Source organism: Sphaeramia orbicularis, chromosome 8 (assembly GCF_902148855.1).
Source record: "Sphaeramia orbicularis chromosome 8, fSphaOr1.1, whole genome shotgun sequence".
NCBI lineage: Eukaryota > Metazoa > Chordata > Actinopteri > Kurtiformes > Apogonidae > Sphaeramia > Sphaeramia orbicularis.
In genome coordinates this window covers 7,919,633-7,939,498 of record NC_043964.1, presented here as the reverse complement: position 1 = coordinate 7,939,498, position 19,866 = coordinate 7,919,633, and the positions used below count along the sequence as shown (strand labels likewise).

The following is a 19,866-nucleotide window of genomic DNA, read 5'->3' as shown; positions in this document are numbered from 1 at the left end:
TAAAAGCAGAGGTTTCATGGACTCTAAATACTGGAGTTAAACACATGTCCTAAAATACCAACGACAGAATCACAGATGTGTTGAGTGTTTGTTCCAGATAATATTTCTGGTTTGTTTTTAAAGTGTTGGACCAATGACTCAGCTGCTTCAGTGAAAGCTTCTTTTACCATTTCTCCGTCTTACAGGATTTCTTGTGCTTAACCTTTAAGTGACTTGTCTGGAACGATGCTTCAGTCGCTGCCTTCACTTTCGAGGTCAGCTGGTCAACAAATGCCTCCTGAGTTCCTTCAATGTTCTCTGTCTCGCTTTTCGGAGGGAAGTCAGTGTCATAGTTTTTCTGAACAGTCTGAAGATGCTGCTCCACATTTCCCTCGTTGGAAATTAAATGGTGGACTGGCAGATGAAGCAAACACATTCTGAATATGACATGGTAAATGGACTGAACTTATGTAGCGCATTTTCTACACCTTCATGGCGCCCAAAGTGCTTTACACTTCCTCACATTCACCCATTCACACACACACTCATACACCAGCTGGCATGATGAAACAACAGTCCTCCTCCCATGCCGTATGGAAGTGGTAGGTTTGAGTCCACCCTTTCTGTAGAAGACATAAACTGAAGGCTAACTACACAACTCCGTGGCTGGATAGTTTTGTGGCCCTTGTTGCGGTTGGACGTGTTTGTGTGGTGACCCATGTGTCAGAACAGATCAGCTGTCTGACTGGCTGTTCTGTCTGTCAATCAAGTGACATTTCATAGTGAGGGTGGATGATAGGCTGATGTCTATTTTTTAATGTCATGTGATCTACCCAAACTACCTTTGCAATCGACCGATAGATCTTGATCGACGTGTTGGCTACGCCTGTATAAAACCAACACAATATGGACCATCAGAAGGAAAGACACATTTGGAATATAAAAAAAAAAAAAAAAGTCATAAAAATTCCAGAAATCTAAATTCATCCAAACTGTGAACAGACTTTGTAGACAGTGTCCCAAAGAAGAAACAGATCAAATATGAAATAAATCAGACCAGAAGTTTAGTCAGACGCTGTATTTGTATGTGTATTATAATAATAATAATAATAATAATGTCATTAAATGTGGTTGATTTGAGTTATTAATGGCCGATGTTTGATCAGTTCTATTCTTGTTCTTGTTCTTGTTTATTTTATTTTATTTTATTTACAGCTGTTTCTGATGAAGGCTGAGGTTTCAGTTCAGTGATGTCATGTCCATTCATTCCTGGGGTCAAAGGTCACAGTGTCACCATTCCAGATCAGGTCCAACTTTTGGACTGAATCTACTGTTTTCTACTATTTTCTAATGTTTTCTACTATTTCCTACTATTTTCTACTATTTTCCACTGTTTTCTAATGTTTTCTAATGTTTTCTACTATTTTCTACTGTTCTCCATTGTTTTCTACTAGTTTCTACTATTTTCTTCTATTTTCTACTATTTTCTTCTGTTTTCTACTAGTTTCCGCTGTTGTCCTGTTAATATTCTTCACATGTTCTCAGTCTGGATGTAAACTGCTGTGAAATGATCAAACATCAGTATTTTTTCCTGCTTTTTTTCATGAATCACTTAAACTTCAGTCCTGCTCAAATCAACCAAACATTCCATCAGTTTCAGGACTTTAACCCTTTAAATGTCTGTTTAATGATCTGAAATATTACTGACTTATTCCAAAAAACACTAAATATTTTTTGGTCCTTTTAAATAAACAGTAGGGGGTGGGGCTTTGGTGGTTACAGGTGAGCAGTGCAGGTGTAAACATTAATATAGACATGTGTTCAGCTATAGAACCACAAATATTGGACGGTACATAAATGGACTAGTGTGTGAACTGCTGCTGTGTCTTAGATTTACCTTCTACAAGCACAGAAACTCGGACCATTAAAGGGAAAATATTACATCATTTATTCAGGACTTCATGAACTATGATGTAGATTTTATACTCATCTATTTTCATTGTTCATTAATTAACCTCTGACTGTTTTCATAATGTAATTCATGAGTATATATTTTCTACGTCTTTTAATTTTTGTTTGGTTCTGGTTCTGATGATGTAGGAGAAAATGTCCAAGTAAAGATCTGGTGGAAAAAAACAAATAAGGCGTTTTCGGTTGTATGATCAGAGGTCCATTCCACGGTACTCATCCACGCTTGTTGCTTCCAGATAACCGATGTTTATCGACCCAACCCGTTGACCCGGCAGGTTTATCAAACCCAGACCAAGTTCTGTGGAACCAGAGAGTTTTATTTACTGAAGCAAATACAGGAATGTTTCCTTATGAGTCACAGTTTACAAAGGCTGAGGTCCAGACATGGGTTCCAGTGAAGGGTGACGTTTCTGGTAAGTTTCCACCTGATCCATGTGCCCCCCCCTCCCCCCCAGACCCTGGGGTTTAAAAGCAGCAGTCACCAGCTGGTCTTTGTCTTCTCTGAGTCTCTGTAGAAGAAAAACCTCATCATGGGGAATCATTCATCCAACATCCAAATCAGTGGCAATCACCACGGAAACATCTGTAGGGCCGTTCGCAGCTGTAGATTCGCCGCCATCCGTCCTCCCACCAACGTGGAGAAGTTCTCAGTGCAGACCCTGGACACCTGTCTGCTGGACTACCTGTCCACTGTGCGCTCCCTGGAGGACGCCAACGCCGAACTGGAGCTGAAGATCAGGCAGTGGGTGGACAGCAGTGGAGACTCCGCCTCCAGAGACTACACCACCTGCTTCCAAACCATTTCCATCATCAGGTCCAAGGTGAGTCCAGTCCACAGACACAACAGACCCACATCCACAGACACACAAACCCACACATATACACAGCAGCCTGTGTTGAAGCTGATTCCAACCATTGGCTGCATTTAGTCTGTGTCTGTGTGATGGAGCCACACCTTTAGAACCGAACCAGATTTAGACACAAATATTTAGAAGGAGATTTGAGGTCGTACAAAAAGTTATGAGTCAAGAAAAGTTTTTCCACTATTTTAATTTTAAAATAAAAAATAAAAGTGGATGGAGGTCAGAGCCCTGGGGAACACCTGAGGAGACAGAGGAATGTAGATCTGAAAACAGACCCAGTTGAATATAGTGAGAGTGAACAGAAGGATCTGAAGGAACCAGAGAAGGGGCACTAGAGTCCAGGACCAGTAGGTCATAGACCTGCATGGACTTTCACCTGGAATAAAGACATTATGGAGTTGAATCATTGGAAAGATCAGAGGAGGATGTGGTTATCTGATTTGTGTTTGTCATCTGCAGATCGAGACCGCCATCAAGGTGTATGGATCCATGGGCAACGCCCAGACGGCTGATGAACCCCTCAAGAACAAGTGAGTCCAAACACAGGTTACTGGAGTAGAAGACCACTCCGCTTTCAGATGTTTGTCCTCTTGAGTTCAGATTTGTTGAGCTGCTGCAGTTCAGTTCATCCTCACCTGTGGTCGTCTTGTTGCAGGAGTGAGAAGGAGCCAGCGGTGCTGCAGTCGCTGGAGGCCGACATCGCCGAACTGAAGAAGATCCTGGACCAGCTGATGCAGACCAGATCTGATGTGAAGCTGCAGATCCAGGGTCTGGAGGAGGAGCTGAAGATCCTCAAGAAGAACAACCAGGAGGTGAGTGGATGCCGTCCCACAAAACCTGGACCCACAGGACAAACTGACCAAAGCCATGAGATGGAGATCAGGAAACATCCTGAGAGACCAGGTTTAATGACAATAGAAGGTCACAACTTCCACAGATGAACTTCACCCATGTGGACCAGTTGGACCCAGTCCTAGTGTCTCCTAGACTTTCCAGCTCTAAAACCCTGTGTCCCAGAGCCATGGGTTCACATTCCATAGTGTGACTTGTCTTCCATCCATCCCACAGGTGGACTTCACCAAGGCCATGGCCCAGAACGCACAACTCCACGACACCATCTACTCCAAAAACCAGAAGGACCTGGAGGCCTTCCAGGCCAAGGTATCCACATGACCTCACTTCCAGTGGCAGCAGACGTTATTAGACATCAACGGGCACCGATGGATTCCACCCGTGTGTTTATTGGTTTTGTGCAGACCCAGGTTCTGAAGGACAAGGTGGTGGTCGGCATCCGGATCCTGCAGACGTCCGAGTCTGAAGTCACCCAGGTCCAGTCCACTCTGCAGTCTCTGGAGACCCAACTGCAGTCCACGTTGGACACGGTGAGCATCGCAATCCACAGGAAATGACAGGAATCAGGTCAGTAGGTGTGTGTCCACGTCCAGTAGAAGAAGTGAGGCACCTTCAACCAACAGTCAGTCAATAAAGGCAACATTTAGTGGAAACAGGCTGAAGGTCCAAAGGAGCTCCAACCATTAGGAAGTGGAGTTCAAGCTACAGCGGCCATGATGGACCCTCACACCTTTGAGCGTCACACCTCCATGGTGGACTTCCTGTTGGGTGGAGGGTTGGGCTGGTCTGCAGGACTGACCTGCTCTGTGGACCTGATGACCACAGTAAAGGTCAGATGACTGAGGCTTGATGATTGGTGTGTTTCCTCCACAGGAAGTGTTGGAGGGAACTCTGGCTGAAACCCTGAGCCAGTACGGGGGGCAGCTCAGCGGATACCTGACCCAGGTAACACATGGAACCTGCATGGACCAGATCAGACACAGGACCTACTGAGTCTGTGCAGTAGAGACCAGGAGGCGGGGCATGGGTGCCACCTTCCAGCTGTCACTCATTGTGTGGCGTCCGTCTGTCCAAACAGTCTGTGATACTGGGACACAGTGAGTGTCCACGCCTCCTTTGGTTCAATCTTCTTCTTCTTCTTGTCCACCAGGTGACCACTCTGGAGGAGCAGCTGGTCCAGCTCAGGTTGGACCTGGATCTTCAGGACTACGAGTACAAGAAGCTGCTGGACACCAACATCCATCTGGAGTCGGAGGTCGCTGAGTACAAAAGGCTTCAGGGCTGAAACAGGTGACCACGCCCACACTGGAAACACTGATCAGTGATTGGTTGAATGAAGAGCAGCTGGGTGGGTCCGCTGTAATGTCTTCTGATTGGTCCACAGCGTCTGCAGCTCCACGAAGACCCAGGAGGAGGTGGTCTATGGGTAGGTGGTCTCCTCCACCACCTCCACGCCCACTACCGGCACCGACGGCGTCTAAGTCACATGACCTGTGACACAACCAATAACCTGAGAGTCAATAAATGGGTCCATAAATCCACTGTGTGTCTGAGTTTGAGTTGATGTTTGGTGTCGTTCATCACTTTGTCTGCTCTGGTCTGTTGGTGATGCTCGCCCCCCTGTGGACAAACACTGAACTGCATGAATTCACCTGATAAACTTCAACCAAACGTATTTATTTACTGAAATGATGCATTTTAACCAAAGATCTGAAGAGTTTGACTTCCTGTTTGCTCAGTGGGCGTGGCCAGAACAGACCTGAACATCCTGTTGACGGATGAACGTAGATTAAGAATATGTGTCTCATGTCAGTTTAACGTCACAGTGTCCTTAGAAATGTCAAACATAGAAAACAGGTCCAGATTTACTTAAGGGTGAACCAGATTAAACCTTTAAAGGAAACATATTAAACATACGGACCAGAAATTTAAAGTTCAAAACCCAATAAAAGGTCAAAACACCTATGAAAATGTTAAAACCCACTAAAAAGAAGTCAACTAAATGAACAATGTTTAAAAAGTTTTAAAAAAAGTTTAGAACCTGATAAAATGAAGCTTCACCATAAAAAAAGAAAAGGTAAAAACAGAATAATAATAAAAACACATTATAAAGAAGTTAAAAACTCTATAAAAGAGACTTAAAACCCATTAAAAAGAAATGAAAGACATTAAAAAGAAGGTGTTACCGACAAAAGAAGTTTTCTGTGTTTAAGCGTAAAAAAAAAGTAAAATTACATTAACATGTTTATATTTACAAAGCATCTTTTAAAAATGTGAATAATCTGAACAAACTGAACTGAAACACAGATCAAAGTCTGTACTTGTCCTTATTTATCCTTATTCTGTTCTTATTTGACTGTTTGGACCTGTTTTTGATCCTGTTGGTCTGAATGTGGAACCTGAACTGAACTGATTTAAGATTGAGAGGCCTGGTTTAAACCAGGTTCAGGATCCACTGTCAGTCTCATAAAGGGGCGGGGCTAGGAGGAACCATGTGACCCTGAAACAGGAAGTGAGTGTGTGCAGTGAAAACGTGGTTCTTCAGGGCATTGATGTCTGTGAGTCCAGAGGAATCCCACTGGACCTGAACACATCACGTTCCAGTAGTTGAACAGTAGGTGGAGCTGTAGGAGCAGACACATGTTGTATTCAGTACCATTAACAATCTTTCATAGTTGTTCCATTTGATAAGGTCGGCTTTACGTTATTCTTCCCGAAACGTGTTTTTTTATTTGTTGTGTTTAAATGTGTCTGAAATGTCCAAGTGTCAAAAATCAACGTCCAAATAAAGTTCAATTATAGTCTGAGCCTAAAAGCAGAGGTTTCATGGACTCTAGATACTAGAGTTAAACACGTCCTGATATACCAACGACAGAATCACAGATCTGTTTAATGTTTGTTCCCTGGTTCAGATATAACTGGTGTGCTTTTGTGTGGTGCAGACAAACAGCTAACATGGTTCAGTTTGGATTAGCATAAATACAGCTAACATGGTTCAGTTTGGATTAGTATAAATACAGCTAACATGGTTCAGTTTGGATTAGTATAAATACAGCTAACATGGTTCAGTTTGGATTAGTATAAATTCAGCTAACATGGTTCAGTTTGGATTAGCACAGAGACAGAGGTCGACTCAAAAGTGAACAACAGGCCTTTGGTTCTCAAGTTTGACTGTAAACTGTACATTAAATTCTGTTCTAAGTCTAAAAAAGGTCTTTAAAAGTCTAAAATTAAACCTGTAGGAACCTATAGGAACGTGGAGGAACCTATTCTGTACCCTGTTTTATTACTTTTAATATCATTATTTAAAACATCTGAACAACACAGTAAGTTTCAAAGGACAGTCCGAGAGAACAGAAAAGAAGGACAGAACAGTACCCCAGGAATAAGTATGTGAGATAGGGTCAGGGGTCAGGGTAAGGGTTGTATGTTCACTGCCCCCCCAACTATGAACTTGATTATTCTCCCCTGACCATGACTCAGTCTGGTTAGAACAACAGTATTTACTGTTTGTGTCCACAGTTTGTTGTATGTTCACAATAAAATAACGTGTTTGGTCTAATTTCCCATTTCCAGTTTTTCTGAACCAACGACTGAAAAACATCTGATCAGTGTGGACATCCATCACATTCATTTTCTAGTTGAATATGGACACATACAAGGTGAGATGAGTCCGATCCACCTGTAACACTTGGACCCACTTGGACCCACCTGGACCCCGTGGACCCACCTGGACTCACCCGGACCCCGTGGACTCTAAGGTTTGTGTTTTATTCAGTGTGAGACCAGAGCAGACAAAGTGATGAACGACACCAAACATCAACTCAAACTCAGACACACAGTGGATTTATGGACCCATTTATTGACTCTCAGGTTATTGGTTGTGTCACAGGTCATGTGACTCAGATGCCGCCGCTGATTGGCTGTCGGTGCCGGTAGTGGGCGTGGAGGCGGTGGAGGAGACCACCTACCCGTAGACCACCTCCTCCTGGGTCTCTGTGGCGCTGCAGACGCTGTGGACCAATCAGAAGACATTACAGCAGACCCACCCAGCTGCTCTTCATTTAACCAATCACTGATCAGTGTTTCCAGTGTGGGTGTGGTCACCTGTTTCAGCCCTGAAGCCTTTTGTACTCGGCGACCTCCGACTCCAGATGGATGTTGGTGTCCAGCAGCTTCTTGTACTCGTAGTCCTGAAGATCCAGGTCCAACCTGAGCTGGACCAGCTGCTCCTCCAGAGTGGTCACCTGGTGGACAAGAAGAAGAAGAAGAAGAAGATTGAACCAAAGGAGGCGTGGACACTCACTGTGTCCCAGTATCACAGACTGTTTGGACAGACGGACGCCACACAATGAGTGACAGCTGGAAGGCGGTGCCCATGCCCCGCCTCCTGGTCTCTACTGCACAGACTCAGTAGCTCCTGTGTCTGATCTGGTCCATGCAGGTTCCATGTGTTACCTGGGTCAGGTATCCGCTGAGCTGCCCCCCGTACTGGCTCAGGGTTTCAGCCAGAGTTCCCTCCAACACTTCCTGTGGAGGAAACACACCAATCATCAAGCCTCAGTCATCTGACCTTTACTGTGGTCATCAGGTCCACAGAGCAGGTCAGTCCTGCAGACCAGCCCAACCCTCCACCCAACAGGAAGTCCACCATGGAGGTGTGACGCTCAAAGGTGTGAGGGCCCATCATGGCTGCTGCAGCTTGAACTCCACTTCCTAATGGTTGGAGCTCCTTTGGACCTTCAGACTGTTTCCATTAAATGTTACCTTTATTGACTGACTGTTGGTTGAAGCTGCCTCACTTCTTCTACTGGACGTGGACACACACCTACTGACCTGATTCCTGTCATTTCCTGTGGATTGCGATGCTCACCGTGTCCAAGGTGGACTGCAGTTGGGTCTCCAGAGACTGCAGAGTAGACTGGACCTGGGTGACTTCAGACCCAGATGTCTGCAGGGTCCGGATGCCGACCACCACCTTGTTCTTCAGAACCTGGGTCTGCACAAAACCAACAAACACACAGGTTGAATCCATTGGGGCCCGTTGACGTCTAATAACGTCTGCCACCACACGAAGTGAGGTCATGTGGGTACCTTGGCTTGGAAGGCCTCCAGGTCCTTCTGGTTTTTGGAGTAGATGGTGTCGTGGAGTTGTGCGTTCTGGGCCATGGCCTTGGTGAGGTCCACCTGTGGGATGGATGGAAGACAAGTCACACTATGGAATGTGAACCCATGGCTCTGGGACACAGGGTTTTAGAGCTGGAAAGTCTAGGAGACACTAGGACTGGGTCCAACTGGTCCACATGGGTGAAGTTCATCTGTGGAAGTTGTGACCTTCTGTTGTCATTAAACCTGGTCTCTCAGGATGTTTCCTGATCTCCATCTCATGGCTTTGGTCAGTTTGTCCTGTGGCTCCAGGTTTTATCAATCAATCGATCGATTGATTGATCGATCAATCAAATTTTATTTATATAGCGCCAAATCATAATAAAAGTTATCTCATGACACTTTACATGTAGAGTTGGTCAAAACCAGAGTGTTTATGGGAAGGCTTCCACTCACCTCCTGGTTGTTCTTCTTGAGGATCTTCAGCTCCTCCTCCAGACCCTGGATCTGCGTCTTCATGTCGGATCTGGTCTGCATCAACTGGTCCAGGATCATCTTCAGTTCGGCGATGTCGGCCTCCAGCAACTGCAGCGCCGCCGGCTCCTTCTCACTCCTGCAACACAACGACCACAGGTGAGGATGAACCAAACTGCAGCAGCTCAACAAATCTGAACTCATGAGGACAAACATCTGAAAGCGGAGTGGTCTTCTACTCCAGTAACCTGTGTTTGGACTCACTTGTTCTTGAGGGGTTCATCAGCCATCTGGGCATCGCCCATGGATCCGTACACCTGGATGGCGATCTGGATCTGCAGATGAGAAACACAAATCAGACAACCACATCCTCCTCTGATCTTTCCAATGATTCAACTCCATAATGTCTTTATTCCAGGTGAAAGTCCAAGCAGGTCTATGTCCTGGACTCTTGTGCCCCTCCTCTGGTTCCTTCAGATCCTTCTGTTCACTCTCACTATATTCAACTGGGTCTGGTTTCAGCTCAACACTCCTCTGCCTCCTTAGGTGTTCCCCAGGGCTCTGACCTCCATCCACTTTTATTTTTTATTATAAACTGAAATAGTGGAAAAACTTTTCTTGACTACTAACTTTTTGTACGACCTCAAATCTCTTCCCACATATGTGTCTAAATCTGGTTCGGTTCTAAAGGTGTGGCTCCATCACACAGACTAAATGCAGCCAATGTTTGGAATCAGCTTCAACACATGCTGCTGTGTATATGTGTGTGTTTGTGTGTCTGTGGATGTGGGTCTGTTGTGTCTGTGGACTGGACTCACCTTGGACCTGATGACGGAGATGGTTTGGAAGCAGGTGGTGTAGTCTCTGGAGGTGGAGTCTCCACTGCTGTCCACCCACTGCCTGATCTTCAGCTCCAGCTCGGCGTTGGCGTCCTCCAGGGAGCGCAAGGTGGACAGGTAGTCCAGCAGACAGGTGTCCAGGGTCTGCACCGAGAACTTCTCATCGGATGGAGGACTGAAGCCAGCATATCTCCGTAAGCGGATGGTGATTTCAGGATTGTACTTGTCAAGGATGATGTTCCGGCTGTTTTTCAGTTTATTTCCTTCATAGTAGGCAATATGAACCTCTGACGACTGATAGCTGCCCATGATGATGTTTAGTTTCCACTGCAGAGACACTGAAGATCTGATGACCCATGTTCTCCTACTAAAGACCAGAGGGTAGTGGGCGGGGCATTGTGGTCCATCTTCAGGGCGTTCTTCAGAAAACCACTTCCCTTTGGGTTCCAGTGTTCCGTCTTCAATGTGACTAATCTGCAGACGACTCAACGGGTGTGGACGATGTCACAATTACCTGGATTTCAACGTTCAAGTTCACAGTCAGAACATCTGACAAAATGTAAAACTTCTCCTTATTTGGTCACGAGACGTTCAAGAAGTAGAACTTCCACCACAGAAGAACAAACCTCCATCAGGACTTAAATCCCGGGTTAAAGTCTAACATATGGTCCAAATGTTTAGTCCAATGAAGGCGTCCACAGAATCAGGTTCAAAACTGGAAGATGCAGATCTGTGTTTGTCCAAATGTCCACGTTAGTGTTGACGACATGAAGCATCAGTTGGTTTAATGGACGCAGCAAAAGTTGATGTTTCAGCAGATGTTTCAGTGTTAAGTGTAAATCCAGTCCAGGTCCAGGCTGAGACCAGGTCCAATGGGACTTCAGGTCCATAGTGAGGCCCTGGAAGGATGTTTCAGCTGTCGGACTGAAGCTCAGGTCATCTTCATCTAATGTTCGCACCATGAAACCGCTGGAAGTTGACATCAAAGCAGAACCAACCACTGGACCCATCCTGGAGAACTTCAGTCCAATGTGGGAATCTGGTTCCAATGTCAGGAACCCAACTGAACCTGGATGTTCCGTCTGTCTTTCCTGTGGGCTTCATGTGCTTCAGTCTCCTACAGCCCTTTCATCTTCTGTCGGTCTGTTCAGGTCCGTTTGTTTGTCTTCTTCCTGCTGATGGGGGTTCTTTTGGATGAGTTGCAGGAGGGGGCGTTACCATGGAAACACCATCCAATCAGAAGTGGTGGTTTTGATGAGCATTAAATGTAAAGGTTGACAGATGAAACTGAGCTGATCTGAAGTCAGTCTAATAGATCCAAATGGTCCAAATGGACCCAAACAGAACATTGAACCCAAACCGGTGGACTTCCTGTTGGGTTCAGGGTTCTGTTCACGTGTCCACTACATGTTGAAGGTCCAGGTCCAGGTCCTCATGGGTTCAAGTAGGACTGAGATCCAGGAGCTGGGCCTGGAGCACCCACCAGTAAAACCCCATCAGATTGATTGACAGGTGGACTGACAGACCAATCAGGGGAGTGCGAGTGCACCGTGGTGACGGATGTGGTTTTGAAGGTTCAGCCACGTGGACCCGGATCAGAGGTAGAACACGGACGGACTGTGTCAAGGGTTAGGGTTCTCAGAGGAACACAGTAGAACGGCTGAACTGAGCATGTGCGACTAGATGAGGCCATCGCTGTTGCACCCAAACAGTTTGTGACACACGAGGAAGTGGTGTTCAGAGCATGTGTCATCATTCCAACCAACGCAGCCCCGCCCCAGTTCCACAGAAGCACAGGTCAAAGGTCAAGTGGGCGGAGCTTCCACATCACACACATGAAGGACTGGAGCTCAGACTGACACCATGTCTGTGTCCAACACATGAAAGGGCCAGGAGTTTGACCCAGGTGGATTCAGGCCAAACCAGGCCAAACCAGACCAAACCAGGTCAAACCAAGTCAAACCAGGTCAAATCAAGTCAAACCAAGTCAAACCAGACCAAACCAGGCCAAACAAGACCAAACCAGGTCAGACCAGGCCAAACAAGACCAAACCAAGTCAAACCAGACCAAACAAGACCAAACCAGGTCAGACCAGGTCAAACCAGACCAAACCAGGTCAAACCAGGCCAATCCAGACCAAACCAAGCCAAACCAGACCAAACCAGGTCAAACCAGACCAAATCAGGTCAAACCAGACCAAGCCAGGCCAAACCAGGTCAATCCAGACCAAACCAAGTCAAATCAAGTCAAACCAGGTCAAACCAGACCAAACCAGGACAAACTAAGTCAAACCAGGTCAAACCAGGACAAATCAGGACAAGTCAGGCCAAACTAGATCAAACCAGACCAGACCAGGTCAAACCAGACCAAACCAAGTCAAGCCAGGCCAAACCAGACCAAACCAGGTCAAACCAGACCAAACCAGGCCAAACCAGGTCAAACCAGACCAAACCATGCCAAACTAAGTCAAACCAGGTCAAACAAGACCAAACCAGGTCAAACTAGACCAAACCAGGCCAAACCAGGTCAAACAGACCAAACCAGACCAAATCTTGTTTGGAACTGCTCTATTCACTGGTCTGTTTGGTCCAGTTTACTGTCCACCTTCACTAAACTGACCAGTAGGACATGTGGACCCCCCCCAGCAGCCACCAGGGGGGGTTTGACCTTTGACCTCCACTAGCTTCTATAGAAGTGAACACATGTCTACAGGGGACATTCACCCTTTAATAATCATTCAGTCGACAATGAACGGAACTGAGTGACGTCAGTTTAACCTGGACTGAAGACCACAGAACCTGGTCTGCCCCGGTCTGACCCGGTTCCCCTTTGACCCAGGACTACTTGCCTCAAGGAGGATTCTGAATGCACCACGGCTACGTCTAATGATTGAAAGCATTATTACGACGTAAACGGTCCTGAAGAAGTGGCAGATTCTAAAGCATCAACAGGAAACTAGAGATGATTTAACGGAATGAAGATGAAAAGAAGAAAAACCAGAGAATGGAGAACCAGGACCAACGGTGAAGGACCTTAGTCATTATTGACCACATTTGTTTCCTTTAGAATTCAATGTTTACATGTTTATCAGAGTTTGTTGACGTGAACATTGGCATTCTCAGGTGTGACCTCATGTCTTCTCTGACCTGTTCTCCACGGTTTCCTGAAGTGGAACTAGACATGGAACCATAGGACCAGTTCAGACCACAGTTATTGTGACCAAACTTATTAGTTCTCATTATTATGGTGGTATCATTGAAATGTGCTGAAAAAGATCCAACAGTCCTGATACACACACTGAAATAATGGAACCAAGTTTAATGATAAAAAAACCTATAAACTAACAGGTCCAATGTCCTTTCAATTTGAGAACCATTAAATATGAACATGTGAACACCAAACAGACAAATGGGCCTTAAAGATGACACCTTCTGGACTGAAGAAGAACTGCACTGGGACAACAGTAGAAAAGAACCCAGAACAGCTTTGAATAAGGCTCTCAAACTCATTTTCCTTCAGGTTCCACATTCAGTCTGATTTGATCTCCAGTGGGCTGACCCAATAAAATAATAACATAATAACCTATAAATAATGACAACTGCAATTTTTTGTCTTTGTTTTAGTGTAAAAAAAACAACAACCATTAAATTATGAAAATATTTACTTTTATAAACTATCCAAACAAAAAAAATGTGAAAAACCTGAAAAAAAAAGAAAATTCTTAAGAAAAATCAGTACAATTTTAACAATATTCTGCCTCAACTTATCATTTCTACTTGTGCATTATGGATCAGCTCTACAAAGACCCAAAACACTTAGTAAGGCAGAAATGGTTAAAATTGTGCTTAATTTACTTTAGACATTTCAGGTTGTTCATATTTGTTCAGATTATTCACATTTTATTGTTTCAGGATAGTTTGTAAATGTAAATATTTTCATAATTTAATGTTATTTTTTGCACCAAAAAAAAAGACAAAAATTTTAAATTGTTAATTCAACAATTTTTTTGCTTAATTCAACATTTTTCCTTAATTCAAGCTATTTTTTTTGTTTTTTGTTTTTTTTGCTTAATTCAATTCAAGACTGGAATTTTTGCACTTTGCAAAAACATCCAACAGTCCAGATTGGAACCTTTGGTGGGCCACATTTGGCCCCCGGGCCACATGTTTGAGACCCCTGGTTTAGATTCACAGAGTAGATGTGGTCTGACAGATGGAACAGGTGGAACACAAAGACCCTGGCACTGTTTATGGAGCCCATCTACCAACCACATGTGCTCACGAACATATTCAACACAGTGTGTCTGCGCAGGTGCCTTCGTCCACGTCTTCATGGATGAACGTGTGCGTCTGGAGTTCTGCGGCTTCTCCAGGAAATGAACACGATCACCAGCAGTTTTTCAAACGTTGGTAATTAAACAGTTTAATGATCATTAGGATTTAAACGGTATTAAGAACCATCTGGAATTTGAACACAGTTTATTATTTTACCAGTAATGGTTCTATCTCTGAGTGGAACCATCGTCTACTTTCCTGAGTTCTGATCCAGGTCCAGGTGAGGTTCTGGAGGACCAGGAGGAACACCTGCCACTCTATTCCAGATCTTCATGTTGGTCCAGAACTTCACAGATTTCTATGGGCTAATGATGATGATGATGATGATGATGATGATGATGATGATGATGATGATGACGATGACGACGATGATGATGATGGAACTGGACCGAACATCTGCATGAATGCCTGAAGACCAAACCCCTGAGGTAACTGTCACACCTGTCTTTGGAATGGTCTGGAATGGTTTGGAATGGCTTTAGTTTGATCAGACTTAGTCCTGCTGAGTTTGTTTGGATGGTTTTCAGTAAATCTGTTGCTGTTCAGTCCAGGTTTATGATCCGGACTGGATTCACACTGGTGGCTTTGTTCAATTTATTTATTATTTTGTTGATTTTTGTTCATTTTATTGATTTTTTTGTTCATTTTATTAATTTTTTTTTTTTTTTTTTTTTTTTTAAATATTTTCTAGATTTTTGTTAATTTTTATTGGCTATTTTGTTCATTTTCTTGACAATTTTGTTCTTTTTTTTTAATATATTTTCTTGATTTTGTTAATTTTGATGGATTTTTTTCATTTTGTTGATTGTTTTGTTTATTTTGTTCAATTCGTTGATTATTTTGTGAATATCTATGAATATACGATGACATCAATGAAAATCAGATCTGACACAGTAAAGATGGAACAGAATAGCAGAGTAACCTCCTCTGCATCAGGGTTTTTATTCATGCAGTTCAGTGTTTGTCCACAGGGGGGCGAGCATCACCAACAGACCAGAGCAGATAAAGTGATGAAAGACGCCAAACATCAACTCAAACGCAGACTCACAGTGGGGTCAGGGGTCAGGGTAAGGGTTGTATGTTCACTGCCTCCCCAACTGTAAATTTGAATATTCTCCCCTGACCATGACTCAGTCTGGTTAGAACAACAGTATTTACTGTTTGTGTCCACAGTTTGTTGTACATTCACAATAAAATAACGTGTTTGGTCTAATTTCCCATTTCCAGTTTTTCTATACCAACGACTGAAAAACATCTGATCAGCATGGACATCATCAGATTCATTTTCTAGTTGAATATAGACACATACAAGATGAGATGAGTCCGATCCAGCTCTAACACCTGGACTCACATGGACTCACATGGACTCACCTGGACCTACCTGGACCCCGTGGACCCACCTGGACTCACCCGGACCCCGTGGACTCTAAGGTTTGTGTTTTATTCAGTGTGAGACCAGAGCAGACAAAGTGATGAACGACACCAAACATCAACTCAAACTCAGACACACAGTGGATTTATGGACCCATTTATTGACTCTCAGGTTATTGGTTGTGTCACAGGTCATGTGACTCAGATGCCACCGCTGATTGGCCGTCGGTGCCGGTAGTGGGCGTGGAGGCAGTGGAGGAGACCACCTACCCACAGACCACCTCCTCCTGGGTCTTTGTGGAGCTGCAGACGCTGTGGACCAACCAGAAGACATTACAGCAGACCCACCCAGCTGCTCCTCATTCAACCAATCACTGATCAGTGTTTCCAGTGTGGGTGTGGTCACCTGTTTCAGCCCTGAAGCCTTTTGTACTCGGCGACCTCCGACTCCAGATGGATGTTGGTGTCCAGCAGCTTCTTGTACTCGTAGTCCTGAAGATCCAGGTCCAACCTGAGCTGGACCAGCTGCTCCTCCAGAATGGTCACCTGGAAGACAAGAAGAAGAAGAAGGAGAAGAAGATTGAACCAAAGGAGGCGTGGACACTCACTGTGTCCCAGTATCACAGACTGTTTGGACAGACGGACGCCACACAATGAGTGACAGCTGGAAGGCAGCACCCATGCCCCGCCTCCTGGTCTCTACTGCACAGACTCAGTAGGTCCTGTGTCTGATCTGGTCCATGCAGGTTCCATGTGTTACCTGGGTCAGGTATCCGCTGAGCTGCCCCCCGTACTGGCTCAGGGTTTCAGCCAGAGTTCCCTCCAACACTTCCTGTAGAGGAAACACACCAATCATCAAGCCTCAGTCATCTGACCTTTACTGTGGTCATCAGGTCCACAGAGCAGGTCAGTCCTGCAGACCAGCCCAACCCTCCACCCAACAGGAAGTCCACCATGGAGGTGTGACGCTCAAAGGTGTGAGGGCCCATCATGGCCGCTGCAGCTTGAACTCCACTTCCTAATGTTTGGAGCTCCTTTGGACCTTCAGCCTGTTTCCACTAAATGTTGCCTTTATTGACTGACTGTTGGTTGAAGCTGCCTCACTTCTTCTACTGGACGTGGACACACACCTACTGACCTGATTCCTGTCATTTCCTGTGGATTGCGATGCTCACCGTGTCCAAGGTGGACTGCAGTTGGGTCTCCAGAGACTGCAGAGTAGACTGGACCTGGGTGACTTCAGACCCAGATGTCTGCAGGGTCCGGATGCCGACCACCACCTTGTCCTTCAGAACCTGGGTCTGCACAAAACCAACAAACCCACAGGTTGAATCCGTTGGGGCCCGTTGACGTCTAATAATGTCTGCCACCACAGGAAGTGAGGTCATGTGGGTACCTTGGCCTGGAAGGCCTCCAGGTCCTTCTGGTTTTTGGAGTAGATGGTGTCGTGGAGTTGTGCGTTCTGGGCCATGGCCTTGGTGAGGTCCACCTGTGGGATGGATGGAACATAAGTCACACTATGGAATGTGAACCCATGGCTCTGGGACACAGGGTTTTAGAGCTGGAAAGTCTAGGAGACACTAGGACTAGGTCCAACTGGTCCACATGGATGAAGCTCATCTGTGGAAGTTGTGACCTTCTATTGTCATTAAACCTGGTCTCTCAGGATGTTTCCTGATCTCCATCTCATGGCTTTGGTCAGTTTGTCCTGTGGGTCCAGGTTTTGTGGGACGGCATCCACTCACCTCCTGGTTGTTCTTCTTGAGGATCTTCAGCTCCTCCTCCAGACCCTGGATCTGCGTCTTCATGTCGGATCTGGTCTGTGTCAGCTGGTCCAGGATCATCTTCAGTTCGGCGACGTCGGCCTCCAGCGACTGCAGCGCCGCCGGCTCCTTCTCACTCCTGCAACACGACGACCACAGGTGAGGATGAACCGAACTGCAGCATCTCAACAAATGTGAACTCACGAGGACAAACATCTGAAAGCGGAGTGGTCTTCTACTCCAATAACCTGTGTTTGGACTCACTTGTTCTTGAGGGGTTCATCAGCCGTCTGGGCGTCACCCATGGATCCGTACACCTGGACGGCGGTCTGGATCTGCAGATGACAAACACACAAATCAGACAACCACATCCTCCTCTGATCTTTCCAATGATTCAACTCCATAATGTCTTTATTCCAGGTGAAAGTCCAAGCAGGTCTATGTCCTGGACTCTAGTGCCCCTCCTCTGGTTCCTTCAGATCCTTCTGTTCACTCTCACTATATTCAACTGGGTCTGGTTTCAGCTCAACACTCCTCTGTCTCCTCAGGTGTTCCCCAGGGCTCTGACCTCCATCCACTTTTATTTTTTATTATAAACTGAAATAGTGGAAAAACTTTTCTTGACTCATAACTTTTTGTACGACCTCAAATCTCTTCCTACATATTTGTGTCTAAATCTGGTTCGGTTCTAAAGGTGTGGCTCCATCACACAGACTAAATGCAGCCAATGGTTGGAATCAGCTTCAACACATGCTGCTGTGTATATGTGTGGGTTTGTGTGTCTGTGGATGTGGGTCTGTTGTGTCTGTGGACTGGACTCACCTTGGACCTGATGATGGAGATGGTTTGGAAGCAGGTGGTGTAGTCTCTGGAGGCGGAGTCTCCACTGCTCTCCACCCACTGCCTGATCTTCAGCTCCAGCTCGGCGTTGGCGTCCTCCAGGGAGCGCACGGTGGACAGGTAGTCCAGCAGACAGGTGTCCAGGGTCTGCACCGAGAACTCCTCATTGGATGGAGGACAGAAGCCGGCGGATCTCCTCAAACGAAGGTTGATGGTCGTGTTGTAGTTGACGATGGCAATGTTTCCATGACCGTAGATTGTATTTCCTCCGTAAATGGCGGTGAATTGGGATGTCTCGCAGTTGCCCATGATGATGTTTAGTTTCCACTGCAGAGACACTGAAGATCTGATGTCCCATGTTCTCCTATTAAAGACCAGAGGTTGGTGGGCGGGGCTTTGTGGTCCAGCTTCAGGGCATTCAGGGCGTTCTTCAGAAAACCACTTCCCTTTGGGTTCCAGTGTTCCGTCTTCAATGTGACTAATCTGCAGACGAATCAACGGGTGTGGACGATGTCACAATCACCTGGATTTCAAAGTTCAAGTTCACAGTCAGAACATCTGACAAAATGTAAAACTTCTCCTTATTTGGTCACGAGACATTCAAGAAGTAGAACTTCCACCACAGAAGAACAAACCTCCATCAGGACTTAAAGCCCGGGTTAAAGTCCAACATATAGTCCAGATGTTTACTCCAATGAAGGCGTCCTCAGAATCGGGTTCAAAACTAGAAGATGCAGATCTGCGTTTGTTCAAATGTCCACGTTAGTGTTGATGACATGAAGCATCAGTCAGTTTAATGGACGCAGCAGAAGTTGATGTCAGGTCCGTTTATGTACTGTCTATTATTTATGGTTCTCTAGTTGAACTCACGTCTATATTAACGTCTGCACCTGCACCGCTCACTTGTAACCACCAAAGCCCCACCCCCTACTGTTTATTTAAAAGAACCAATGAATTTTTGGTGTTTTTTGAAATAAATCAGTAATATTTCAGATCATTAAATGGACATTTAAAGGGTTAAAGTCCTGAAACTGATGGAATGTTTGGTTGATTTAAGCAGGACTGAAGTTTAAGTGATTCATGAAAAAACAGCAGGAAAAAATACTGATGTTTGATCATTTCACAGCAGTTTATACTGACTGAGAACATGTCTGAAAACAGTAGGAAATAGAAAACAGCAGAAAACAGTAGGCAATAGTAGAAAACAGTAGAAAAGAGAAGAAAACAGTAAAAAATAGTAGAAAACTGCAGAAAATAGTAGAAACTAGAAAAAAATAGTAGAAAACAGTAGGAAATAGTAGGAAATAGTAGAAAATAGTAGGGAATCGTAGAAAACAGTAGAAAAGAGAAGAAAATTGTAGAAACTAGTAGAAAACAGTAGAATACAGTAGGAAATAGTGGAAAAGAGAAGAAATTGTAGAAAAGAGTAGGAAATAGTAGAAAACTGTAGAAAACAGTAGAAACTACAAAAAA

The 19,866-nt window shown here is 45.0% G+C and overlaps 2 protein-coding genes across 2 annotated transcripts; one reads left to right on the top strand and one right to left on the bottom strand.

Moving 5' to 3' along the window:
- Positions 1-2,480: 2,480 nt before the first annotated feature.
- LOC115424171 (keratin, type I cytoskeletal 13-like) lies at positions 2,481-5,141 on the top strand. The gene is made up of 8 exons (XM_030141275.1): positions 2,481-2,771; positions 3,273-3,343; positions 3,469-3,625; positions 3,882-3,974; positions 4,070-4,195; positions 4,539-4,610; positions 4,816-4,955; positions 5,050-5,141. The coding sequence occupies exons 1-7, from the start codon at positions 2,481-2,483 to the stop codon at positions 4,948-4,950; spliced, it is 945 nt and encodes a 314-aa protein (XP_029997135.1). The 3' UTR covers positions 4,951-4,955; positions 5,050-5,141.
- Positions 5,142-7,511: 2,370 nt separating this feature from the next.
- LOC115424170 (keratin, type I cytoskeletal 13-like) lies at positions 7,512-19,034 on the bottom strand. Its single transcript, XM_030141274.1, has 9 exons — positions 19,029-19,034; positions 18,376-18,876; positions 17,818-17,888; positions 17,536-17,692; positions 17,187-17,279; positions 8,539-8,664; positions 8,124-8,195; positions 7,773-7,912; positions 7,512-7,678 (listed from the first exon to the last, which is right to left on the bottom strand). The coding sequence occupies exons 1-8, from the start codon at positions 19,032-19,034 to the stop codon at positions 7,778-7,780; spliced, it is 1,161 nt and encodes a 386-aa protein (XP_029997134.1). The 3' UTR covers positions 7,512-7,678; positions 7,773-7,777.
- Positions 19,035-19,866: the final 832 nt, after the last annotated feature.